At 43.3% G+C, this 27,723-nt stretch overlaps 1 protein-coding gene across 1 annotated transcript in view; it reads left to right on the plus strand.

Moving 5' to 3' along the window:
• Mboat1 (membrane bound O-acyltransferase domain containing 1) overlaps window positions 1-27,723 on the plus strand; it is a 104,004-nt gene that overhangs the window by 28,732 nt on the left and 47,549 nt on the right. Inside the window, exons 2-3 of the mRNA XM_021660055.2 lie at window positions 22,934-23,079; window positions 24,114-24,191. Of these exons, the coding sequence (XP_021515730.1) occupies window positions 22,934-23,079; window positions 24,114-24,191 (224 nt within the window). The remainder of the gene's footprint in view (window positions 1-22,933; window positions 23,080-24,113; window positions 24,192-27,723) is intronic.

Here is a 27,723-nt window from a genome sequence, read left to right on the forward strand (position 1 = left end):
TCTTTTGTTCTTAATTTTAAAATTCTAATTAAGCTCTTGTATACCTCCAAATTTAAAGCAGTTTGCAAGTTTCCTTAAGAGAGGCTAGTTGACTAAATGAAAGTATTAATCAAATTCATTTACGCATGGATAAATCATCTGTTTGAATTAGGGAAAAAATTCACAAGTAATTGGCAGAAGGAAGAGTTGGGGTCATGTTTAGAAGTCAGAATTCTATTTCAAAGTCCAGCAATTCCAATGACCCCAAGGGCAGTGCAAGGTGGATTTTCGCTGGCAGCTTTCTAAGTGTTGATGGGTCTTGAGCTTGCTTAGCAGAATATTGGAGCAGGTGTTTCTGGAAGGGTCAGAAAATAGAATACAGGGCAGCCTGAGCTGGAGTATTGATTGGAGTGAACAACCAGAGAGTCCTGAGAGTGCACACTGGGGCTACTCTTAGGAATGGTGGTAGGGGGATAGCTGTAGGGACTTGGCAAGCTGTGGGACAGAAAAGGAGGGTCGTGGCATTGGAGAGTGTATGGTGTGGTGGGGGCTGGGTAAATGGGGGTGGTTGGAGAAAGGAGTCATTAAGGCAAGTGGGAGGAGGTAAAGGTGTCTTGGGTTCCTGTAAAAAACTCATGAAAACCTTTTCTTCCTGGATGATGGCAAAAGCAGCCAAGTAGGACTGTCTTCAGGGAAGATAGTCTGTATTAGTGACTTCCTGATGCTTTGACAAACATTCCTTACAGAAGCAACTTAAGGAAAGAAAGATTTTTGTTGCTGCTGTTGTTGTTGTTTTTCTTTTTGGCTCACAATTTAAAAGGGTATAGTCACTGTATGTGTTTCTGTGTGCCTCTTTGTGTGTGTATGCGTTTGTCTATTTATGTCTCTGTGTGTGTCTCTCTCTCTCTCTGTGTATCTGTGTGTGCTTGTGCTCGTGGTAGAGTTCATGTCCAGGGGAAGTTCCGCACATCATGATGGATCAGGAAGTAGAGAGGTGTAAGCCAGCACTCAGCATGCTTTTTCCATTTCCCCTTTTTATTTAGTTTGGGAAGCCAGCCCATGGAAGTGGGCTGCCCACACTGAGGGTGGATCTTCCCTCCCCAGTTAATCCCCTATGGAAAGGTTCCTACAGACACACCCCAAACTGGGCCTCATTAATGCCCTACATGATTATTAATCCAATTAAGCTGGCAGTCAAAATTAACCGTCACACAATCTGTTAATGGAGATGCTTAATGTCCCAGACTGGATATCACAGGCACATTAAAATTGGCATATGTACATTATAGCAATCATCAAAAGGAGGCAAAGGTTGGGTACTTTCCTCTCCTCTAGAGTGTGTGTGGACATTTCTACTTCATTTATCTTTCTTTTGGGATTTCCTACATGCTAGATACTGCTGGTATGATCAGGACTAGTGAGAAGATGGGGAATGGGATGACCTTTTCCTACTCCATGGTGTGTGCATTCAGTATTATATTGATATTATACTGTCATTATATTGTTATTATGCTGATTGTCTCAACAATGACAACTTTATGTGTAGCGAATCAGCTCATCATTTGCTGTGTAGTCATGAACCCCCTTTCCTGGTATAAGTTACTTTATCTTGGCAAAATTACTAAATATTTTCGTAGGAGTTTTTAGGCCGATGGGAACCTTATGGATCATTCGTCTGAGACCCAGATTTTCTTATTCAGAGCATTTTGATGCTGAATGGTAAGATGGAGAGAGGCAAGCACCCAGTCCTTACCTCCTTTTGATGGCCAGTGCAGTTTACATAAGGCTGCACCATTACATCTGTGTGAATAGCATCTCCTTTAAAGGCTGTCTAATGAAATTCATACCAGAGGTTGACAGCAACCCTTCGTGCCTCTGTCACAGAGCTAGGTAGTGGCTGTTACAGGATCAGCGAACCAGCGTCCTTACCGTAACACCAGGCGTGCTTGGGCGGACCGTCATGTTTAAGATAGCAGCAACTGTTTAAAAAAAGATTTCTTTATTTTATGTGTGTGTATCATATATGTACAATATGTTTGTGAAGGTGTCCGTGGAGACCGGAAGAGTGCATCAGGGCAATTGAGAGTTGCCTAATTATTGGACTTGGGAACAGAACTGGACTCCTTCCCAGAGCAGCAAGTATCCTTAATTGCTGAGTCATCCATCCAGACCCCAGTAGCAATCCTTAATTTTGATATATTTATTTCCCATGATTCTCCACACTGCCGTGTCTCTAGGGCACTAGCCATTTGATAAAGATTGTGTTGATGAGTCTTCATTTTACTTGGTTGCTCTAACAAGCCCAGCTTCTGCTGAGAAGGAAGTGGTGTCCTTGGTAGGGGGGCAGCAGGGTGGTCACATCCCAAACAAAATTACAGGGGCTTTTGTGTCTTCTTTCCCTGTAGGCAGGCGTCCCCCTGACCAACACCACCCTTCTTTCCCATTGAACTTGCATTCCTGGGAACTAGCTAGTAGCAGCAGTAGGTAGCTTCTCTCTGCCTATTGTGTAGACTGATCTAGCTCAAATGTGAAACAGAAAGAGAAGAACCAACATAGGAGACAGGAAGTTTCTTGTTGGCTTTGAAGAGTTCTGGAGGTGTAAGTACCACTTGTTGAGATAGCATCCCACAATGATAGCCCTTGAACTCAGCATGTAGAGGGCTGGCCTTATACACACCATCCTCTTGCCTCAGACTCTCAAGTGCCAGGGTTATAGGTGTGCAACATTACACCCGGTGAGAATAGCCTTATGTCAGTTCAGTTCAAGAACCTTTTAGACGGCCCCAGGATGTGAGTCTCTCAAGTGATGCTCAGTTCTGCCATCAGGACTTGGTAGAGCTGTCGTAGAGGTAACGGGATAAGTTAAAGCCTTTAGGGATAGAGTCACAGCTTGAGATTTGGGAAAAGGAACAGAAATGAGAAAAAAAAAAAAGGCATCAGACAAAGCGGACCCTTTAGGAAATGTCTCTAGCAAACCTGCTGGGGTCTAGGAGACATCAGGATATCCGCTGCTCTTGGTGTTCACTGCTGCTTTTCTCGATGGGTTTTAAAAATAGTCGTATTTGTTATCACAGCATCTTCAGGTAGATCAGAGGCCTTTTGTTTGCCGCTGAAGAAACAGGAACAGATGAAACTTCCTGAAGATCAAAGACCAGATTGTTGGCAGAAAATGGCTAAACTCAGCCTGGTTTTCTGAACCGCCTCCCCAGCAAGGCCCCAGTTACTGTGTTCTTCTGAGTTATGAGGGTGGCTGGTTGTTCTTGATGGGTGAGTTGGGCTGCGAAGGACGTGGGCTTTCTTCTGTGTGAAGTGCCTTTGTAAATGGTTGAATTCTGCTTTTAACTATAATTGTAGTTATGAGCACACACCTCTCTATAATCTTTGTGATGGAATTAAGAAGTGAGTACTTTTGGTCATCCTCTCCCTGGAGTCAGATAATGGGCCCAGCTTCAAGGCTGGTGAGATGGCTCAGTGGGTAAAGATGCTTGCCACCAAACTTAACCTGAGTTGGAGCTCCAGCACTCACGTGGTGGAAGGAGACAACCGACTCTCACAAGTTATCCTCTGACTTCACACATGCACTGTGACAGTACACCCCCCCCACATTTAAAAATGTAATAAAAATAAAAAGGCCCAGCTTAAAACAGTTAGCTAGTTTTTAAATAAAATATTGTCATCATCAACAGAGTCCTTGAAGGCACTGGTGTTGGTATTACTATTTCATGTATCTTAATGTGATAAGGCCTCCTCTCCTCTGAATGTGGTAGGGTGTGCTCCCATTTCATGGGTGTAGGTAACACACAGTGTGGGCGTACCAGTTGAGGACACAAGTAGGGCCCAGATTCAATGCTCACAGCCACAACACTGCATTTATTTTAAAACAGAGACAAAAACAAACTCAAGAGCCTTTATGGCCAGCTTCTCAGATGCACTTTGCAGATGAAGATGCCCCAGGGCTACATGACACATTGCAATTACTGTTTTCAACATATGGTAGCGTGCCTTCAGTTTCTCTTCAAGAAAAAAAAAAAAAGATTTGTTTCGAAAACCTAAGCTTTGGTACCGTGCTTAGGAAGCAATGTCTGTGCTAACGGTGATTTAATTGCTGGAATGTTTTTCACAGTATTTTTTATATTTGTTTATTTGCGCATTGTTTGTGTGTGTTGAAGTCAAAGGACCGTTTCTCTTTTTCCACTGTGTGGGCTCTGGGTGATGGAACTCAGTTTGCCAGGTTTGGCCGCAGACACCCTTACCTCCCGAACTGCCTCCGTTTATTTGGCTCACAGTTTTGGAGGGCAAAAGTTCAAAAGCAGCTAGCCGCGTCTCTCAGCCTCTGGTGAGGAGGGTCCCTTCGTCCGGGTCACAACATGGTGGGAAGATGGAAGAGCTGTTTGCAGAAGGTGGCAGGTGCTTAGGTGGCCTCACGTGATGAGCTACTTTGTCAGGACTGTCTTGGGTCTCAGGAGAATTGTATCAACTCATTCTGAAGATGGTTCCCACCTTCTGCTAGGTCCCACTTCCCAAAGGTCCACGTCCTCCTGATGCCACTGCACTGGGGACCACATCTCCATCACGTGAGCCTTCGGGATACGTATTAATCTCTGTTTTTCACTCTGAAAATAAAACATGCATCACCACTACCTAGAAAGTGGGCATGGGGTCCCTGGCATCCATTTAAGATTTATACATGCACAGGTATTCTCTTTAGACCCCAATGAATCCAGTATGTACCACTGAAATCGTGATTAGGGATAGAATTTTTCATTGCACAAACATTTTTAACTTTCCCTTGAATCCTTTTTATTTAAAACACATACATTCTTCATAAGAGCCAACAGTTATTAGCCCTGTTTTTCATTTGAAGCTACATGCTCTAAAAAAGTGACTGGCTTGTGCTATTGGCTTCTGTCATGTAAACTTGGCTCTTGTGTGGGGAGCTGCCTTTGCTCGTTGGTCTGTACTGCTTCTCTGTTGCATTATTGAACCTTTGGGGATTGAGAAGAGATGGGCGAGGTGGTGTAAGCACTGAGCTAGGTTTTCCCTTGCTTTTCAACTCTAAAGAAATGAAAAGCCAAGTAGTCTTTCCATTCACTGATGCAGAATATCTGCTTTTACTGGCTGAGTATATGACTTATAAAAGGCCAAGTCAAGAAGAATAAGAAGGAGGGATTTATTCTTGAAGCCACTAGTTATGGGAACCATTGATAGCTGTTGGGATCATCTTAATATTCTGATCTCCCCCCCCCCCCCGCCGGAATTTTCTTTAGCTTTCTTCTTTGTGAAAATATCCAGATCCAAAGGACAACAAACAACTAGGTTCCTATGAATGAGACTGTTGTGTGACTTTTACTTGTTTACTTGGAAGACACAAACTAACATCTATTTACCTCAGATAGGGCAACTATGACAGAACAATGATTGCACCCAAGCACAGCATGGCGAACCAGTGGGTTTGTTGCAATTACTCACTCACAGCCGCATGGGTGAGCAGTTACTGACAGGAGCATGGGTGACTCCAAGGTAGCTGCATCACTGCAAATCCCACCCATAATGGGTAACAACTCACACGAGTTGTATTCCTGGAGCGCCCTTCCCAGTTCCCTGCATCTCAGGCAGCTGCGGCAAAAGTTTCCTCTCTCCAACAATGAATGGTCCATGGCGTTTGTAGCCTTAGGATGGAGTCTTGTGGATCCTGTAACTTTCATGGGTTTCCCGAACCCCAGAAGTCTCATTAGCACTCTGAGTCTTATGAGGCCCCATCCTCCCAGCAGGAGGAAGAGCTTCAGTTTGGAGGAAATGGCTGCTCCACGGAGCCCTCCTGTTCCACCTGGAGTGCGCCCCGGTTTTGTCTAGAGTTTTTATAGTTTTCATCATTCTGTCAGTGTGAGGCTTTCATCTGAGCTTTACAACTATCTTGAGGAGATGGACTGTTTCAACATCGTTTTTTGCTGCTCTGTTTTTTATTTCTTTTCCTTCCCAAACATTTATTTCTTTCCATCCTCCATTCTTTACACTCTGTATGCCCAAATATTTACCTGCATGGCCCAATTCTACATGCAGTTCTCAGATTTGAGAAGCCGTCTGATCTCTGCTCTACCTCTTCTTCAGCTAAACACATTCAAACAGTATTTTTTTTTTTTTATGTGCTCTGGTTTGCAAGCAGCCAAGTGCATTTTGACTCAGTTTCAGGTATTTTTTCCAGCATGATTAATTCATCATTTTTGAGGAAAGATTTTCATTAAATTGTGGTATCTTTTAAAACCTGTTTAACCTATGACTAACTGATGGAAGTTTGAAACTTAAATCCTAGATTTTCTATTAGAATTTTTTTTTTCCTGCTTTATGCATGCAGAGGTCTAGAAATGCCAGTTGGTGTAGTGAGTGAGGATGCATGTTTTTACAGGAAATTTAGACACTCTCATGCTTTCTCCTCTTTTGTGTTTAACCACCACTATGTTTTGGTGTAGCCTATTATTCTGAAACATATAACTTACTGCAATAGTATGAAACATACTATTGCTATTAAATATGCTGTTCATTGATAAGTATACTCATGATACATAAGGTAAATATTATACATGCATGTTATTATTTTATATTTTCATTTTTATATTTTATTTTTCACTGTAGTTCTTGCTGAAATTTTATTTGCAAACATTTAGGCATATAAAGGCCTTGGTAACTATAGACTTGGGAAGGCAAAAAGTTTTACCTTATTTTTATTTTATGTGTATAGATTTTTGCTTGTGTATCTGTCTGTCTACTGTCTGTGTGTGTGCTGTGAGCTGCCTCCCATGTAGGTGCTAAGAACCGAAACCTGAGTGCTCTGTGGGAGCAGCAAGTATGCTTTACAGCCAAACCATCTCTTCAGATGGCTAGTTTTAAAAACAAGAGTTGGGGAGACAAGGGTGTAGGCCCTCTTACAGTGTAGTGTGAGAAACTTTAGCCTCCCTGAGAATTCCTTTTCACAGCACTTTAAGCCCGGTATATGTAGTAACTTCTCTTATTTTTTCCTTCCTTAAAGTTTTTACTGCCAGAGATACTCTACTCCTTGGCCAGATTAGGAGGACTAATTATAATACGTCCCATTCAAGTTGAAAGTGAGGATTTGATATGAACAAGATTTCTTCGGTAGCGGAAAAGTGTCACCTGACCCTCAAAGGATTATACTTTTGAAGAAATCACTAGTGGTTCTAGAACGTGCCTAGAACCTAGGCACACTTTTGACAAAGGTTTTTTGAGTGTCTGTTCCAGGCTGGAACTACTGACATTGTTCTTCCAGATTGTAAGGCCCTGGATTACCAGTTCTTCAATCTGTCCCCCTTTCTCTATTTTTTTTTTTTAAACTGCCCCTGGACATGCTTACCACCTCTTATACTCTTGAACCTAACCTTCCTTCGTTCTTTTCTTCATTCATTCATTAACAGTATCGAGACCCTAATGGAGATGCTAGGCACTACAGATACTGTTGTGTAGTTGTTTCTTTGGAATTGAAGCATTCCTGCTTGGAGGGAAGAAGAAGATTTATAAAATAGGAAACTTAGTAAACTTACAAGGCCCAAAAAGTTCCTGAAAGTTACAAAACTCACAGTGCTCATCCTTAAGGCCATATGAGTCGTAAACAATTGCTGGGCGTGTGGATGCTTTCTGGCGGAGCTGCCTGCAAGTCTGCAAGGGAGACAGGGATGTGACTTTCGTGAGTTGTTAATCTGAGGCAGAGTAAGCTTTTGGGGGATGCAGCAGCCTGAGAGTCACCCCTGTTCCTGTGAGTAACCCCTGGTCCATGCTTCTGTAAGTCACCCGAGTCAACTCAACTGATTTTTCAAGCTAGATGGGGGCAGAATTGTTCCTCTGGTTGGTTATTGGTGCCCCACGTGGAGCGAATGGACATTTGCTGACGTCTTCTCAGAACAAAAATCCTATGACAGCTACATTGATGAAGCACGGCCTCCATCTTGTTGAATGTGTTTTTGCTTAGGTGAAGAAAGAGATCATTACAGACGTGTACAGGACAAATGTGCCTGTGCACACCAAGGCAGCTACCCAGCAGCAGCACGTCTGTTGTTTTGGAACATGGTGAGAGCAAGCTTCTAGCAGGAGTTGACCCTGAACTGAGATCAGGACTTAGGGGGAGAAATGGACAAAGCTGGGGGGTTGGGAGTAAGCCAGTTAGATGGCTGCTGGAGTTATAAGTTACCATTATGATGTAAGGGTGGCCGCTTGATGGAAGGATGGTCGCTATCGGGAGGGGAGTGGATGGATTTAAGACGGGCAAAGGAGGCCCAGTATACAGTGAGGAGACTGAGCCTCTGTAGGTGGGCATAAGACAGAGTTATGCAATCATCTGGTTAGTTAAATGGCGTGGCCCTCAGACCAGCAGTTCTCAACCTGTGGGTTGTGACCCCTTTGGCAACCCTCTTCCCCAAAATATCCACGCTGTGATTCATAACAGCAACAAAATTACAGTTATGAAGTAGCAATGAAAATAATTTTGTGGTTGGGGGGGGGTCACCACATGATATGAGGAACTACTGATTAAAGGGTCGTGGCATTAGGAAGGTTGAGCACCCCTGCCTTAGATAAATAGAGTTGGATAAGCAAGAGGAAAATGGTGAGCTGTTACACATGGAATGAAACTGATGATCATGGTTTGCTCAAGTGAGGGTTTCAGTAGAACAGTAGGGTATATGCTTGGGAATTCAGGAGAGACATCTGGGTCGAGAAGAGGGGCAGGAGAATGTGACTCCCACGTCAGGAGGAAAGAGCAGAATTGTGTGGTGGCAAGTAATGCTGAGAAGTCTCAGTGCTCTCCGGCTTTAATAAAGTAGAATCTGGGCCTTGGCCAGAGCAGCTAGGCAGTGTCCTGAATGTTCTATAGTCTGTGAAAGAAAGGCTAGGGGTCAATAATGGAGTTTGATTTTAAAAATGAAAATCCGTCTTGAGTGTGGTGGTGCATGCCTGTCATCCTAGCATTTGGCAGAAGGAGGCAGGAGGATTGGAAAATCCAGACCAGCCTTGGCCAACAAGACCCTGTCACAATAAAACAAACAAAAGTTCAAATAATTTCCTTTTCCTGTGACCCTCATAAAGAGCTGAGAAGGTTGGAAAATTAGTGCACACTAAAGAAAAGCTTGCCCGCTATGGAAAACAACCTTCATCTATAGTTGGTAACTGTGTCTTCCATCTGAGGAAGGGATGGTTCTTAGGGACGGGCACTTGCTTCGCCTTTTAGTCTGTGTTAATTTCCTTTTTATTGTACAAAATGTTTTGGAGAAGGTGATGCTATAAGAGAGCTCAGAATAGCATAGGTCCTGGGGAATACACACAGTCATAGTCTCCCTCTTTTGACAGCCTCCCTCCTCTATTCCATACCGGCCACCAAGCCTTTGGGTCCCTCCACTTTTGGAGATGTGACATTTGTGCTGTATTCCAGCTAACCCCAGGAGAGCTTTGTTTTATCAAAACTAAATGGCAGTGTATTTTATTTTCAAATTAAACCAAATTAAAATTAATTTTGTTTTGGGACTTTTGAGAATTTCACAACATATTCTGGGATAATTGGTTTTGCCCCTGGGTATTGCACAAGAAAACAGCTCTCACTATGCTTTTTTTTATTTGTCCCCAAAGGTCTCACTGTAAGATCTTAAATAGCAATATTATTGTTATTATTATTATTATTATTATTATTGGTATGACTGTGGAGAAACCTAATTTGGAGTAATAAAGTTCTATCTTAAGTTCAGCAAGAAAAAGAGTGTTCATAGTTAGTTTTCGTTTGTTTATTTAGGAGACAACATAGGTTTTGGGGCAAAGAAGCCATTTGGGAGTTTGTTTTTCTTTTTCTTTACCTTCTTTAACCTTCATTTTACCCAGTGGGAAATACTGATGATAGTTATGCCGACGGCCTTGTTAGTGACAGGAAACAGCTAAACACTCTGTGTGTGTATGTGTGTGTGTGTATGGAAAGAGAGAGAAAACAAAAGAGAGAGAGAGAAAACATTTCGTCTTTTATAGGGCACTAACTTATCACATTATTAATGCTGGTTGAACTCATTTAAAATTAATTTTTACATTTCAAATGTAAATATTAATGTAAATGTAAATGTAAATACTTAGGGGATTTAAAAGTAAAAAGGAGATCAGGTATTAAATTGTGAATGTTGCCTCTTTAAAGCACAATTACGAACCCGAATGCCATTTGAGAAAGCTGATGGGCAATCCGGTTGTCTTTTCACACATAGGCCGTGTCGGTTACTGAACTGTTTATTACTTGTTAGGGCGTTGTGACTTGGGGGCGGCCTCTTCATCCTGTACATGGTTTCTACTCAAGCTTGTTTAGAGAAACTGATGACCTCTCAGTAGTGCCTCTGAGGGTGCTTCCTGTTCTGTGTCAGAAAACAGTTCAAAGGAGCAACAGAGATGCTAGCTGTAGTAGCTAGTGTGTGTAATAGTAGTATTTATGTGTGTGTTTAATGCGGTGGTAGATGCTGTGTTCCTCACCTGACGTGTGTTAACTCAGTTTTATGAGAGCAGCTACAGAGTTCTGACTTTTGGGTATAATCTTTAAGTGTTTACATTTATGTGCATGTCTGTGCCTGTGTGTCTGTGTGGGTGGGTTCCTACACCACGTGGGTCCTGGGGATTGAACTCAGGTCATTGGGTTTGGCAGCAGGCGTCTTCAGCTGCTGAGCCCTATTCTCACTCGATAGAGACACAGGCTATATGATTTAGCTGAGGTTAGACCAGGAGACAAGGTGGCTTTCTGCTCCACAAGGCCACTTTTACACTCGTGCCACTGTTTCACTGCCTCTTCGTTTCTGCTGATCGCGGGCCTGGGTTCAGCTCATCTGGGTGATGTCCCTCTGTAGCGAATGCTTGAAGGTGTTGGTGTGGAGACCACGAAACTCTTTGTCTGAAGGCCAATCAGGCATGAAGATGTGCTCAGCCACTAATCAGGAAATTGAAAGCAGTGCTCTTCACTTTCTCACCACCTGATTGAAAAACAAAACAAAACAAAACAAAACAAAAAACCAAAACAAAACTGGGCAGATTCCTCCATCCAACGGCAGCCACAGAAGGGGTGGGGTGAGGCCAGAAACAGTCTTATATGTGACTAGGAGGAGCTGAAACGGGCTTCAGCGTTTAGAAAGCATAACTAGCAGGACTTTGAATTGGTAACTGTATCATTCGGTGGGGCCAGGACCTTCTCTTCCAGGCATGAATTCCCCAGTGAGTAATTGTAAGTAGGAAAGTGTTCTTCTATGTAGAGCAGTTTATAACAACAAAAATTGTACCCAAATGAGAAATCGTATGCTGTCATGCACATCATAGCATCCTAGACAATTGACACACAGTGTGTTTTGCTTTTTCTCCCAGATACAGGACTGATTTGGAAAGAGGACCCGAGCAACAACCACCAGTGATTAAAATACTACTTTAAGAAAGATGGAACTGGCTGATCACAATGGGTTTACTGTCTATTATTAATTATTATTGTTGTTGGAGTCTTGAGGGTTGGGCCTGGGGCCTTATGCATGCTGGGCTAGCACTCTCATGCATATATTATTATAATATAATTATTATATATGATTATTATATATAATACATATAATATATGTATTATATTATATTACATATAATATATTATAATTATATATTATTATAACATAATCATATATAATTATAACATATTATATATAATAGATGTAATATATATTATATAATAATATATAATATAATACTATAATTATATTATAATAATATATTATTATATATTATCTATATCCAGCCCTGCCCCTTTCTTCGAGATTTCCTTGGAAACAGTATCTCTCCATGTTCTCCAGGCTAGCCTTGCCTTCACTGTGTAGTTCAGGCAGGCCTTGAACACATGATCCTTTTGCCTCCACACCATCAGGCCTTGCCATATGTCATTACTCTTGAATGAAACTGACTTCCTGTCCCTACGCGCTGGTGCTGCTGAGCAGCAGGACTCCTTGGGTGGGTTAATGTGGAGAAAGCGTGGAATGGAGAATGCTTCTGGTGGACAGGCTGCTTCTGGATGAGGGAAACGCATGGGGCCCGGACTGGGCATGCTCAGTGCTTCCCTTTGACTTTTGTTAAGTCACTCCCCCTTCTCTGGGGACTCCTCAGGATGGACAGGAAGTGAAGTGCATCTTCCTTGTTATGTTTGGGTCTTAAATGTCCTCCAAGGGTCACTGTATTGAGGGATTGGTTGTCAGCCATTGGCACTGTTTGGTGAAGCCTTTTGCAAGAGTGGGGACTAGTAAAAGGGTTGGGGTATAACAACTGGAAATGACAGGCTCTCTGTAAAAATCTAAGGAGTGAGGAATATCCGTTAAGCCCTCCACTGCCCCACACTGTGGCATACTCCTTAGCTTTAAAAAGTGCAAGTTAACTGGAGATGAGCAGATCTGCTGTACGGTTGCTTTCCCCATTGCTGTGGAGGAGTTACTCGAGGAAGGGATGCTGACTCAGGCTGACAGTTCCGGACCTACAGTCCAGCCGGGAGGGGAAAGCTTTGGCTTTGGAGCACGCTGTGGCTATGATGGCAGAAGTCTGCTGCTCACATCACGGTGGATCAGGAAGCAGAGATCAGGGAACCCAGCGCTCAACTGACTCCCCCCCCCCCCCCCCGTTCTCGTGGTATTCAGTCCGGATCCCGGCCCGAGGCACGGTACCACCCATTCAGGATGGGTCTTTCCCTCTCAGCCAGTCTTCCTTGGAAGCACCCTCAGAAGTGCTTGACTGATGCCCTAGGCATCTATTAATGCAGTCAGGTTGACAGAATTAATCAACATGCCGAGAAGCGCGCCTGCCTTTATAGCTGAGTTGAAAACCACACCACAGGCTGGTCATTATGCCATGAGCGTATGAAGCCAAGGGAGAAACCAACGCCTGTGGGTTGATACTGCCTCTTTATATCCAATTAGAAACAGAACTTATTAAGGACTGTTCTCTGGTCTTGTAAGAAGGAAGGTGGATGGAGAGATCGTCCCGTCATTTAATTTTTCTTACATCTTCTATTTAATACGCATTCCTGCCACCTTCTTGAAAGTGAGCATCTATTAATTTCCATAATAAAATGGAATCAGTGAAAATTCACATGGATGCTTATGACGTGCTTCATTTAGATGTGGTTTTATTCGCTGCCTGGAAGAAGAAAAGGGCGAGGCATCCACCCAGTATGTTTCATGCAGTCTGAATGGCTAGTAGTAGTTTCATTCATCTGAATGGCCTTATATACTCCATGTGGACCAGTTGGTTTTATTTGTGTTTGTGTGTGCGTGCCCGTGCACACGGGTGTGTGTGTGTATGTATCTGCGGTTACACGTAGAGGTCAGAGGTTGACATCCATGTGCTTTTTAAACCTTCTGTAAAGACATAGACCTATAATGTTCTAAGCCTTCTTTGTAGCCTTCTCGCAATACGTACAGCAGAGGATGTGGAGGAGCCAAGAGAAAGGCACTCAGGATTTCAGCCGGCATGCGGGAATGCCAAGTCTAGTGATGTCATTGTTCCCACTGGCCAGGTAACCAAAGCAGATTTGGCCATCAGGAGACTCCATTTCCTTTTGTTGAGAGTGAAGCCATGGTCCACCCCTCTGGGGACCACTTGAGGGGTTTGGACCAAATCAATGATATGTCTGATAGGTTTTTCAACTGCTTTTAATTTCTGTAGCATTTACTCCTATCTCTTCTTACCTGCTACTTAACAGCAAGTCGAAGCAGCATCTCTGCTCTGTCTGCATGGTAGAATCACCCAGGGAACTTTCACAGCAGAAAGGATACCCCTTTCCTCATTGTGGTTCAGAGTGAGGCTGCGGCACCTATGAACATTAGTCTTTTTCAGTTTTGTTTTCAGAGGAAACAGAAGTGTTTTTATTACATAATTTATGAGTATGTGTGTTGCTGCATGGGTTTATAGGTCAGAGGGCAACTTGCTGGAATTGGTTCATGGCAGGAAGTGCATTTACCTGATGAACCATCTCTGGCTTAAATGTCAGTCTTTTTCAGTTTTCTTATGGGAGGAATTTAAAAATAATTTTAATTTAAATATTTATTTTTAACGTTCTTTTGACTCTAGTGGCTAATTGAGTGTCCTTATCTCAGGGTGTTATCTTGCTAGTCAGTTAACTTTACAGTTTTTTTGGTTTTTGTTTGTTTGTTTGTTCCTTTCTTTGGAGACAGCGTTTCTCTGTGTGTAGTTTTGGCTGCCCTAGAACTCACTCTGTAGGCCAGGCTGACCTCGAACTCATGGAGATCCTCCTGCGTCTGCCTCCCAAGTGCTAGGATTAAAGGTGTGTGCCACCACCTTCCAGCTAGCTTTACAGTTTGTAGCTCAGATAATTCACGTGGAACTTTGTAGCTCAGAGAGTGCTGGCACATTCCACTTAGTGCCCATTACTGTCTTGTGGATAGATGTTATTTTCTTATATAACCAAGAACATAGCAGCAGTTCTGTTCTGGATGTTACATTTTATTACTCAACCAGGTTGAGAGAAGCTGAATACAACCTCAGCTGGGTGGAACTGAGAAATACAGAAAATTTCAGATTTCATAAAAATATATGCTACACAAGTATCCTTTTGTGAAATATATGTGTATTCATGTACATTTTATACTAATATATATAATGTTAATGTTTTATATTAGCCCTATAGACATTATACAAATGTGTATTATCTATATGCACTGCACACACACACATGCACACGCCTGCACATACACACACGCACACACTGGCTAGTGGTTGAGATCTTTTTCTATACGTAGATCCTGGCACATTTAAGCTTATAACACACATGTTCCATATTCTTTTTCAGGCCTGGTCAGCATCCCTTACTCCCTCTAGATGCCCTTTGATAAGACCCTATTCCTACATGGGCCCCTCTGACTCCCAGTTTTATTTCCACCAAGGCTGTGGAAAGCCACAGGAAGGCTTTCCAGATGTGAACCAGGAAGCTCTGTTTGGACCCGAAAGGTCTTTCAAACACCTGTACGTTTAGGTGTGAGGCATGCCCTTGGAGGGGATGTTGCGAGCTCTGCCTTTTCCTCTCTGCATCCTGGATCTCGTGAGGTGGGCAGGCCGTTTTTACCGCATGCTTCTGGCATGATGTTCTGTGCTGCCTTGTGCCTGAAGCGGCTGTGCTCACTATCCATGGACTGACAATGTGATTCAAAGTCTACCATTCTTCTTCTTCAAATGCCTTCTTGCAGATATGTATTATAGCCACCGGAAGCTGACTTCACACAGGATGCCTGGGTTCTGGTCCCAACTCTGAGGCTCACAGCTATGGGACCCAGGACACTTACTAGGTTCAGGTTTCCTCATCTGGAAAATGGGTTATTGGAATTGAGAGTGAGAAGGTTGATTTAAATGTGCCCATTTGTGGGCTCAGGAGCCAGACTCCCTGTTTGTTTGTTTGTTTGTTTGTTTGTTTTTTTAAACAAGGTTTTTCTTACTCTAGGCTGGTCTCAAACCTGATATGTACCTGAGGATAGCATTGACCCCAGGGCTCTGTGCGTGGTAGGCAGGCAATGTATCAAATGAGTCACATTCTCAGCCTTAAGAGTCCCTGGGTTCAACTCCAGTATTGCCACTGACTTTCTGGTATGTGGACTTTTGCTAAGTTTCTTAACCCTTTTGTGACTTGATCTGTCTAACACATGCTTCAGATGTCCTTAGAGTTGTGAAGATGGAAGGTCTTATCTAGACAGAAAAGAGGATTTCGACAAGTTCTGGCCGTGTGCTTGTTACCGTAAATGGCACCACACCATCACTGTTGATCCACTAACAGGAAGAGTGGATTTTATTTTCAAAGGAGGTGGGTGGGAGTGTGTCTGAAGACCATTTTCCACCTCCCACACGGTCCTGAATTCCAGTCATTCTTCCCTGTCTCCTAAAGCAAGGATTTTAAACATACGACTTCTGAGTAGATTATCCTCGTCCTGGATCAAGAGACACGACAGCCATTTGCCCCCCATAGCATCAGTTTCGAAAGGGTTTTTTTCATTCTGAGCTGTAGCTAATGCTCTGCTGCATGAAGTTTTTAGCACAGGACAAGCCAGAAAGAAGTCTTCCTGTGCAATTTAAACTATAACCAACTCTGTGCAGATTGTTTCTTTGGGAATTAAGAGGGATAATCTCATCTTACTCAGAACTGCTGAAGGAGTATGTGAGAATACAAACCCTCTGAGACTTGGAGAGTTTCGCTCAAAAAAAGCCTGTCACTGGCAAGGACTCTTAGCTCTGGTAATATTGCTTTAAATCCCACCCTGGACAGCTCTGGTGTCTTAACTCAAACTGCTACTGTATAGTGGAGTATTTTAAGGAGCTTTTATTTTAGTTTTCTTGGCAGTTATTGACAGTCTTTGAGAGGGTTAGATGAGATAATAGACGTCAATCACTTTGAATGACAACTGACAATTGTTGAGGCCCTGACACATAATATGTTCCAAAAAATGCCGATTGCCAGGTTGGGGGAGTATGGCAACCCACAGGTAAATTGCTTGCTATCTCAGCATGGAGAGCTGGGTTCCGTCTTCCAGAATCCATGAAAGAAGTCCAGGCAGGCATGCGTGGTGCTCACCTACAGTCTCAGTGCTGGGGGCTGAGACAGGCACATCCCTGAGGTCCAGCCAGCTTAGCCAAACTGATGAGTTCTGGGTTCAGAGAGGGACTCTGTCTAGAAGGATGAGGTGAGGAGTGACCGAGGACAATGGTAGATGGGCATCAGTGTATGCACAGGTGCTCAAATGCACACTTTTTTTTGAGATGGCGTTTCTCTGTGTAGCCTTGGCTGTCTTGGACTCACTTTGTAGTCCTGTCTGGCCTCAAGCTCACAGCAATCCACCTGCCTCTGCCTCCCCGAGTGGTGGGGTTACAGGCGTGCACCATTACGCCCGGATGAATGCGTACATTTTTAAAAAGCGCTTTTTGTCACTTTTCAAGCTTCTGTGTTCGAAACAAAGGCCAAAGGACAGTGGACTTTTTCAACGTGTCCAACCCTAGAATCAGCTATCAACCGGGCTAATAGTAGCATCCAAGCAGGACCAGCAGTTGAGTGGCTGTTCTGGTGGTCATTTTTGTTGTAGCCTCTAGGTAGCTGGCTCCAGATTATGATGAGGCCCACAGTGTCGCCTGCACCCCTGGCTTTGGCCTTTGCCTACTCTCCCCCTTCTGGGGTAAAGAACAGTGATGCCTACTTCAGCTCCCGGGCTTGAGAAGAGGGTTTTTTTTAAATCAGGCAGTGTTACAGGTTAGATTCACGTGCTGAGGCCATAACCCCAGTGACTGAAAATGTTACCATGTTTGGCGATGGTCTTCAAAGAGGTGGTGATGAGGGTGGGTCGTACGGAGTCTAATATAGCTGGTGTCCTTATAGGGAAAGTCAAGACCCTGATACGCAGAGATTATGTGGGGACACAGAGCAAGATGGTCAGTAAAGCTAAGGGGAGAGGCTCCAGGGAAGCCAGTCCAGCTCACATCTCGGACTCAGTCTTCCAGCTTCCAGAATCAGGAGATGATATGTGTCTGTTGTCTAAGCCCCCTGGCTTGTGGTTTGTTATGGCAGCACCAGAAAAGAATACGGGTAGCCAGCAAATTTTCCCAAGTCCTGTGCCTGGGAGTGAATGCCAGGACCTGAGATGGTGAGTGGTGAGTGACCTCAGCCCCTGCGTCTCATGGTGTTGTTTCTAAATCGTCTCCCTGTGTCTGGAGAAGCAGGTGACTGCATCAACCTGTCAGGGTCATTAATGTGAAGTTTGTCATTGTCCTCCACCCATCGTAAGCACTCGTTAAAAGACACGTCCAGGATGAGAGGAGACGTCAAAGGAAAGATTGCTGGGCTGTAAAATTATGCACATTTGCTTATCCACAGGCTGGGGAGAAAAATAGGCTTGTTGGAGATTTAAAAACATGTCTTGCTCACATTCCAAGGTGCTGGGAATAAGGATCTCTTTGAAAGTGAAAAGTAGCAAAAAGAGTGTGGGACAGACACTTTTTGTTCTATGGAACAGCAGGGAATCACAGTTTGAGTTTCCGTCTGTTTTTTTTTTTTTTTTTGAGGCAGGGAGGGAGAGAGTACAAGAGAGTACTGTTTGTGCTGTTTGTAGTGGGAGAATGACTTTCCTTTGAGTCAGGGGTCATTTAATCATGTTGTTTTTTTGTCTTGGTGCATAGAAAGAAGTGCTTCTGAGGAAAACGGTCCAGGCCTGCCTTCTTGTCTGCCCCTCCTAGGTACACCGCTGGAGGAGGGGGAAATCATTCTGGACTGTTGATATTTGCTATCTGTTAAAAATAGCATGCTTGCCTCTCCTTAGTTAGGAGGAAGGCCATATTTTTAGGTCCTGACCCAGTTTGTTTTCAGTTGGAAGCCATGAAGGCCATGAGACAGAAATCCCCAAATAACAGCTTTGGTCTGGCAGAGTGTGAGAGTAGCGGGGTGGGGGTGGGAGGTCGGGGTGGGGGCTGTACTTACCAGCCACTTTTGAAAATCGCAGCACAGCGTTCCCTGGGCTGGCGGAGGGTGTGCTTGATTTTCTCCAAGTGACTCTGGAATCTTGCAAAGGCTGTGGAAATTGAGACTGTGCTGCATCCGAGTTATGTCAGCCTGGCTTGCATTTTGGAATCTGATCAGCAAAACAGCTGCCCTCTACTTTCTGCAGCGGGGGCCCACACAATACTGTAATTGTGGGGAAGGCGCTGATAGAATTCAGGAATGGAACTGCAGCCCCCAGCATGCCTCTCTCTCTCTCTCTCTCTCTCTGGACACTGCAGCAGTCAGGCCTCTGGAGGCCACAGCACTGGAAAAAGGAACTATCCAGCCAGAGTACCTTGTAATTATGAAGGATGTAATAAAGGATATCACGATGCATGCCCACAAGTCGTCTTTATCCATGTGTCCTCTAAGAGGTGGGGCTAAATCTTTGGGGGATTTGGCATATGTCGAGTTCTTTTCATAATGACAAGTTTTTAGAATGAAAAGGAAAATAAAAAAGATCTCTCTCCTTTCCAGTCTCCTTTCTGGAAACCGCCTTGACTTTCAGGTTTATCTCTGTTGTAGGTTTGCATCATAAGAGCTGAAAACCCCGGGGGTGTATTGCCTTTTCCTACAGAAGGAAAGGAAGAAGGTGACTTGGGCTCTGTGAATGAATGCTGTGTGGGAGAGAGACTGGGTGCAGAGCTGGCAGAAAGAGGCTGGGGAGGTCAGTTCAAAACAGTCCTACGTTAGTGGGTGAATACATCCCTTGCCCAACTTGAGTACCTATTAACTGTCGGAATGTAGACAGAAAGTGCTCACATCGTTTCAAGAGGCCACATCTGTTAGCTTCTTTAGTCCAAAGACGACCCTAGGTGATGGTGGAGCAGGAGACAGATTAAACACTAAGGGTGATCAGGCATGGAGGCGGGGTATGGTTCTTGCTAAAACTAGAGATGGGCCTGGAAGATTCAGGAACTTCAATGAAGTTTGGGCAAGCAAGTGATCTCCGTCAGTTCAGACAATACCTTACAATCACTTTTAGGCTGTGTTCTTCTTTTTTTTTTTTTTTTTTTTTTGGTTTTCTTTTGGTTTGTTTTTTTGAGATAGCATCTTGCTGTGTAGCTTGGCTGGCCTAAAAAAACAGCATACAACCCAGGCTGGCTTCAAAGTTGTGATAATCCTCCTGCCTCTGCCTCCCAAGTGCTGAAGTTATAAGTATGCATCATTCTGCCTGGCGAGATTATGTCATTGATAATTTAGCTCATTAAAAACACTGCTTTTGGAATTATAAGTATACACCATAATGCCTGGCTAGGCTCTGTTGTTGATTACTTAGCTCATTGAAAACTTTCTTTCTACTTCATATCAGAATTTCAAAGTGGATTATAATGGGGTAAAGGGAGGGGGCACAAACACGTGTTCCTGGGTCCCACTCAAAAAGTGCCCAGACTCAGTAGGTCTGGGGTGCCAGAGAAGGTACATTTCTTACTGGTTTCCAGGCAGTGCCATTGCTACTTTTCTGAGGACTATTTTCCAAGGAATTCTGCTATATCGCCTGATTTCTCCTATACAAATGTTCCACATTTCCTGGCCAAACAGAAAGAATGGAGCAAATTTCTCTGTGGCCACTTTCCTGAGTAAAAATGCCTTTCTGTGGCTGTCACTAGGCTGAGAGGAGAGAATGTAACACATACACACACAAACTTAAACTTTTCATTTTTTTTAACAGGATCTCACCATGTATGTACCCTGAAGCTGGCCTTAAACTAGTCATTCTCCTGCCTCAGCCTCCCCTCTGTGAGGTTACAAGAGGCTTGACCACACCAGAATCTCTCTCTCTCTTTTGTGTATGTGCATGCCAGTTGTTGGCTATTCATTTTAGTCTAGATTAAAAGAGGATCAAAGCTTGCATAGCAGGCTCTTAAATCCTTTTCTCTGGTTCCTTTAAGGTCATAAATAAAGGTGGTGTCTAGTGGGAACAGGTGCATCTGGTGAGATATAATCTTTTTTTTTTTTCCCAAGACAGGGTTTCTCTGTGTAGCTTTGGCTGTCCTGGAACTCACACTGTAGACCAGGATGGCCTCAAACCTACTGAGATCCACCTGCCTCTGCCTCCTGAGTGGTGGGATTAAAGGCATGTGCCACCACCGACCTGCCAGATATAATCTTTTAAACAGAGGGGAAACACAATACAGCCATTATCAACAAAAACTTTCTGAAAGTTCAATTTTCAATAAGGGATCTAAAGTACTGTGGCTTTTTATGGAGAAAACGAAATGAACTCAAGTGAAGATGGTGCCCTTCCTTTTTCTCAACTTCTCCCTCTCCTCTTCCCCACTATACAGCTAATGAACCTCAAAACAGCCGCCTCTCTTTGAGGCTTGGAAATATTCTGATGAAATCCTGTTCATGACTTACATCTTTTTTTTTTTTAATTTTTCTAAAAGTGACTTGGTACTGATCTTCATCCTCAATACTTTGAAGAATTTACATCACTTTTCTAGCTTTTATAGTGGTTGAACCACTCAATGTTCACAATTCGATTTGGCTTAAGTTTAAACTGCAAGGATAGATGTTAGTTCTTTTTCAAAAGTTAGCTGATTGGGCTGGAGGGATGGCTCAGTGGTTAAGAGCACTGTTTGTTCTTCCAAATGGACCTGGGTTCAATTCCCAGCATCCACACTGCAGCTCACTAACTGTCTGTACCGCCAATTCCAAGGGATCTGACACCTTCACACTAATGTACATAAAATAAAAATTTAAAAATTATAAAAATGTTAGTTGATCTTTCCCATGGGTTTTGAGGAATTGTTTACATATATTTATATGTATTTTTCTCTGGCTTGCATATATAGCTCAGGCTGTCTTTGAACTCATATGTGCAACCAGAACTCCTATCTTCCTGCTTTGACCCTGTGAGCGCTGAGGTTATAGGGATGAGTCACCATACCCAGCTTTTAATGTTTCATTTTTTTCCCCTTCTCTTGCTCCTCTTCTTCCTCTCTGCCTTGCTTTCCTCCTTTTGTTAATGCTGGGGATTGACCTCACACATGCAAGACTGCCCTACCACTAAGCCATGCCCACAGCCCTTACAGAAAATGTTCTTCAGAGATAGAGCATCAAGACTTGTTTGTAAGAGCATGGTGTCTGTCTTGCCCAGCTGCCTATATTTGACACTGAGCTCCAATGTGGGTTGTGTCTCTCACGGATTTCCAGTGTCACACCTTGAACTTGACTGCAGCCTTTTCTTATTTGGTGCTGATTTAAAGGAAGATAAATGGGGTCAGAAAACTCCTGATAGCCACCTTGGCAAAACATGGATTTTTAAGTTTTGTTTTTTTGTTTGATTTTTTTTTTAAGCATAAAGTTAACTCTTCTCTTTGTTGTGACCAGATGCTTGACAAGAAGTATTTAGGGAAGAAGAGCTTGTATGTTGGCTCACGGTGTGTGGGGATCCAGTCCACCGAGGAGAAAAGGTGTGGTGGCAGGAATGGTCATCTTATATACAGTCAGGAAGCAGAGGGTAGACAGGAAGTGGGGCTTACCCCCTCTCATGATGTACTTCCTCCAGTGAGACTCCACCTCCTAAAGATACAACAACCTTCAGAATAATAGCATCACCAGCTGTGGAATCAAATGTTCCAGCACATCAGCCTAAAGGGGGCGCTTTACCTTTAAAGTCCGGCACAAGGGCATATAGGACAATACAGGCTTCCTTTTAGAGATGTGCAGGAAAAGAAACCCAGTCAGCAGACTTCCCATCTCCTTCGACCAGTGGTTCTCAACCTCTGGGTTGAGACCCCTGCAGGGGTTGCCTATCAGATATTCAGCATATCAGATATTTATATTATGATTCATCAGAGTAGAAAAATTACAGCTATGAAGTAGAAATGAAATAATTTCGTGGATGGGAGTCATTGCAGCATGAGGAACTGTAGCATTAGGAAGGCTATAGTTAGGGCTGCAGCATTAGGAAGGTTGAGAGCCACTGCCTTACACACTAAAATTTCGTGCTGTGGGAAGGAGAGCGTTTGAAGGTTTGAAGGGGCTGGAGAAGGGACTCTGGTTTATTCTTTCTTTCTTTCTCTCTCTCTTTCTTTATGTGTGAATGTTTTGTCTGCATATATGTTTGTACGCCTGATGTATGTTTGGTACTCAAGGAGGCCAGAAGAGGGTATCAGATCCCTTGGAAATGGGCTTCCTGATGACTAAGAGCCTCCATCTCTCAACAAGTGTGTGCTGGGAACTGCTCCAGCCTTAGGCTTATTATACCTTAGGCTTAGTATACCATTATACTCTTTTTCTGTTTCTCATCCCTCTCCCAAACAAACACTCACCTGAGGGGGAAAACATCTAAGTTTCAGATGCATCTTGGTACAGACACCCGAAAAACCAGAAGTAGATTTATACGCAAGCAAAACCCTGAAAACGTCTCTATTCTCTTGTCCATAGGTTAACTTTGTGGCTTGCCAGCTTTTCGCCTTGTCCGCTGCTTTCTGGTTCAGAATCTACCTACACCCTGGTAAAGCCAACCCCGAGGTCCGGCACACGTTGGCCACCATTTTGGGCATTTATTTTGTTGTGTTTTGTTTTGGCTGGTGAGTATGAGCCTCATACATCCTCATGTTTATTGACTGGATGTTTTGTGATGGTGTGTTTCTTGGTAAGAAATATACGGCATTGTAAAATATCTACTGTACTGAAGAGGTTGGTGAGATTGTGAATGTTGTAGGAATCCTACTGTAAAGTAATGGGGTTGTGTGAGCCTTCACTCATGTGATAGACTGGAACCAACAAACGGGTTAAGCATTGAAAGTGCTGTCTGTTTTGTTGTTGTTTGTTTTCTTAAGATGACATCTCTACAAACCTCCTTGAATCATATAGATGGAATGCTGTGAGGTTTAAGTCTTTCTAACAGAGGGCCCTCCCTAATCTTCACAGATGTTGGTGTGTCTCTAGTCTTGCTGTTGGAGACTTGGTGTCAGTCCAAAGGTTTCAGGGCAGGTATTAGGGATCTGACTCATTCTCTAACAGATGGGGGATTTAGCTTTGTGTAGACACCTGCTAAGCCTCCAAGATTGCAAACACCTAGGGAGTGGCACTTCTTAGGCCACACGATTTAGACACTAAAATTTCTAGAAATGACTCTGAAAGGAAATTTGTGAGCTTGCAGAAGGTACCAGAATACTGCTCTAATTTTTCCACAAACCATTAGGAGAAGATGCATATTTCCACCATGTAAAAAAGCCCGTGTATGTGGGGAGTTTGATTTTGGTGCTGGTACTTTGAAACTTACCATAATAGCTTTGAGACCTAAAAACATAAAGTCCACCTAAAAGAATTCTTTTTGGCCTTTCAATTTTATATGGGTAGAAAGCAGCTGCAGACTTTCCCACTTAATGATTCCGGACATTCCTAGGGCTTTAACTGCAAACTGTGTCCAAGTTTCCTGGTGTCTTTTTTGAGATACAGTGTTTCAATTCCACAGAACAATAATTTGACTAATGTTCTCTCATGAGTTCACTGGTCGCCTGCTTTTTGGAACGGGGGTGGGGGTGGGGTGGGGTGGGTATCCAGTGGGTGGGTTGGTGTGTTTTCAGCATCTTCCCTCCCCTTTTCTTATATCTTAAAGGTATTCTGTGCATCTCTTTGTGATGGTGTTGATGGGTTATGGGGTCATGGTCACCGCAAGTGTCTCCAGCATTCACAGGTAAGATCCTGCCATTGAGCAGTGTGCAATTTTGTGATCTTTTGGAGGAAATGTATCTTGCTTGTTCCCCATAAGTGAAACATCTGAGTGTCTCCAGGACGACAGAGAATAGAGAGGATGGGAATCTTCAGGAAGAAGGAAGCAGAAAAAAGTTTTTAAAATCTTTATGAAGAAAAAAAATACCAAGTGGGACTGAGTCGAAAAATGGTTTATCTTTATCAGGCAGCCTCAAGCCGGGCACAGGTTAATCACCACATTGGAATACCATGCAGCTGTAGAAAGGAATAAACCAGAGATACAGAACGATGTGTTTGCATCGTTAAGTGTGTTGAAGGAAGGAAGCCACCCAGATGATGTTTTTAAAAATGCAAGCTAATCTGTGATGGCAAGAGAACCAGAAGTGACTGGTGGGGGTGGTGCCGGGAGACTGAGCAAGGGTTAGGAAAAGAAGCATGTGCAGGGGCGAGGCAAAGTCCAGTCTACGGTTTGGGTGCAATTTTCTGAGTATTTGCATATATAAAAACGTATTAATTTTACACTTTGAATATGTAAATGTATACTATTTAAGAAAACTAATCCACAAGAAAGGACTAAGTTTTGCTGTGTTGTTTGCTTTTATGGCACCGAAGGAGTTTTAACACTTCCTTGAAGTCTGTATGACCACACGATCAGCAGGTGTGTGTGTGTGTGTGTGTGTGTGTGTGTGTGTGTGGTGTGGCCGTCTGAAAACTCAGTGTTGACTGTGCTTTTTGTGGCCTCTGGCTTTTGTGGCTTTTTTTTCAAGTTCCTTTTATTTAAAAATTTATTTAGAGAGCTGGAGAGAATGCTCACTGGTTGAGAATATGCACTGCTCTTTCAGAGGATCCAAGTTCAGCTCCTGTTATCTGTGCATGGTGTTCACGACTGCCTGGACCTCTGGCTTCAGAGAGCCCAGCTCCCTCTGCTGGCCTCCAAGGGCACCTGCGTTCACGTGCACACACTCTGACACAATCACACACAATTAAAAATAAAGAGATCTTTAAGGATTTATTTTTATTTTTATGCATACATGTGCCTGTGTGAATTTATGTGCCCCACATGTGTACAGGAACCTGAGGAGGACACTGGATCTCCTGGAACTAGAGATATAGGAGGTTATAAGCCCCTCTGTATTACCTGTCAGAGCACCAAGGGATCTTAATTGCTGAGGCATTGCTTCAGCCTCCAGTGTATTTTGTACACATAAAGACTTTTATCTTTTGCTTACATTGCATTTTCAGCATTTAGAAAGATTCTTGGCACAGACAAGACTGAAGGCTCAGTAAATATTTATGGAAAGAAATAGATGGGGTTCTTTGGAAAGATACTTGCAGGTCAGACATGGTAGAACACAACTTTAATCCCAGTACTGGGGAGGCAGAATCAGGCAGATCTCTGTGACTTTCAGGCCAGCCTGGTTTATTTAATGAGTTCCAGGACAGCCAGGGCTACGCAGAGAGAGTATGTCACAAACCAAACCAAACCAAACCAAACCAAACCAAACCAAACCAAACCAAACCAAACCTTGTGCTTATCATTTCTTTGTTCACGGCTTCTCTGAAAAGCTTCCCTTCTGGCTTCAGGAAGCCCTTTGATTAGTGAGGGCATCACCATTCTTGTTAAAAACACTGAAGTGTAACTTTTCAATATATATAACTTTGCAGTTGCAATAAAATTTTTGTTTTGGGAGGAAAGTATTTTTGTACATGCTTTTAAACTTCATAGTCTTCCAACTTTGTATTGAAATAAGCTGTGGAAATGTGATTTCTAATCTCTCTTTCCTCTGTTCTCTTCCTGAGAAGATAGTATCATTCCTTCTGGAAGAACATTAGGAAGTTTTCCTATTTTGAGAAGGATGCTTATAAGAGCCTTTTAAAAAAGTCACGTTGCAGGGTGTATGTGTGTTGCTTGTCTTTTCCTAAACATGGTTTTAAACTATTAGTGACGATGTTACATTTTATGGCATGTAAAATATTTTACATGCTATAAAATGTCCTTTTCTTCTTTTCATTTTGTTACATTGTTTTTTTTTTCCTTTACTAGTATTTTATTTCTAAAATTTTTCATGCAGCATATTTTGATTATGTTCTTCCCCTCTCCCAGCTCCTCCTAGAGCTCGGCTCCCACCCTCCTCACTTCATTTTTTTTCCTTGAACAAAGTAGGAACAAAACAAAAATCAAACAAGAAACCACATGGATTCTGTTTTGTGCCAGCCAACTGTTCATGAGCACATAGCCCGCCTACCCTGAGAGCTTATATACCCGGTGTTGCTCCATTGAAGAAAACTAGTTTTCTCTCTCCCACCAGTTATCAACTGCAAACACCTTCTTGGTTAGGGATGGGACTCTGCCGGTTGCCTACCCTTGACAATCTGTCAGCTCTTCCTCATGCTTACACAACACCAGTGAGGTGCCCTCTGGTTTTCAGAGAGTCAAACACTTAGATGAGCCCTTGTTTCAAGGCAGGCTTAAGTTTCCATATTCCATTCCAGAGTCTGGGAACGGGACACTCCAAGCTGGGTGGAGCTGAGCGGGTCACAGAGAGTGAGTGACTTTCACCACAACAATGCTGTGGTAGCAGACAGCTCTGCTGTGAGAGGGAAAATGGAAGATGCCCAAACCCGTTCTTCCTCTTTCTGTTTGCTTGAACCGTTGCCAGTTTGCAGAAGTAGGGAGTGGTCTATTTCCCAAAGGAAGAACTCCATGGAACTCTGCAACATGCCGAAATGTTGTTTTCTCTGAGTTGTCTCAGGCAAGGAAAGAGGCTGGGGTTAGAAAATGTGAAATCTGGATAGGTGGGGTGGTCTCCCTGTGTATTAGCTTTCTCCTACCCACGAATTGTGGCATTTGTGAAAGTGTAAATGACAGTCCTTTTTTTTTTCTTTTTAATTTAGAAAGTATGATTATTTCTGGATGGTTATGGATAACTGTATCTGTCTCTGTCTCTCTACCTGTCTGTTCTCACCTTTCTCTCCATCTCTCTGTCTCTCTGTGTGTGTGGTACATGCAGGAATGTGCATGGATGTATGCAGAGACCGGAACAGAATGTCGATGTCTTCTTCTGTTGCTGGAGACCTCATTGGCTTGAGACACTGTCTCTCACTGAAACTGGGAGCTCACTACTTTTTGGTCTAGGCTAGCAAGCTTCCAGGGTCTGTCTGTCTCTGACCCCAACTGCTAAAGTTACAGGCAAGTACGGCTATGGCTAGCTTTTTACATGGGTGCTGGGTTTTGAACTCAAGTCCTCATGCTTGTCTACAAGCTTTCTTACTGACTGAGCCATCTTCCCAGTTCCCTTAAATGCAAATGCTGAAGATTGTGATTTATGATCCCATCTGTATTGTTCTCCTTTTCATGGCCAGAATTGAGAGTTCGGTCTCATGGTTGAGAAGAGACACGGAGAGGTAGTGTTGGCTACCGTCTGCAATGAACCCACTTCTGGCTTACCTGTTACCCAGGGCATTTTGGGACCCTCTGTTTCCATCCCAAGTCACGGTGTAAGGGAGGAAACACA

Source organism: Meriones unguiculatus, chromosome 19 (assembly GCF_030254825.1).
Source record: "Meriones unguiculatus strain TT.TT164.6M chromosome 19, Bangor_MerUng_6.1, whole genome shotgun sequence".
Taxonomy (NCBI): domain Eukaryota; kingdom Metazoa; phylum Chordata; class Mammalia; order Rodentia; family Muridae; genus Meriones; species Meriones unguiculatus.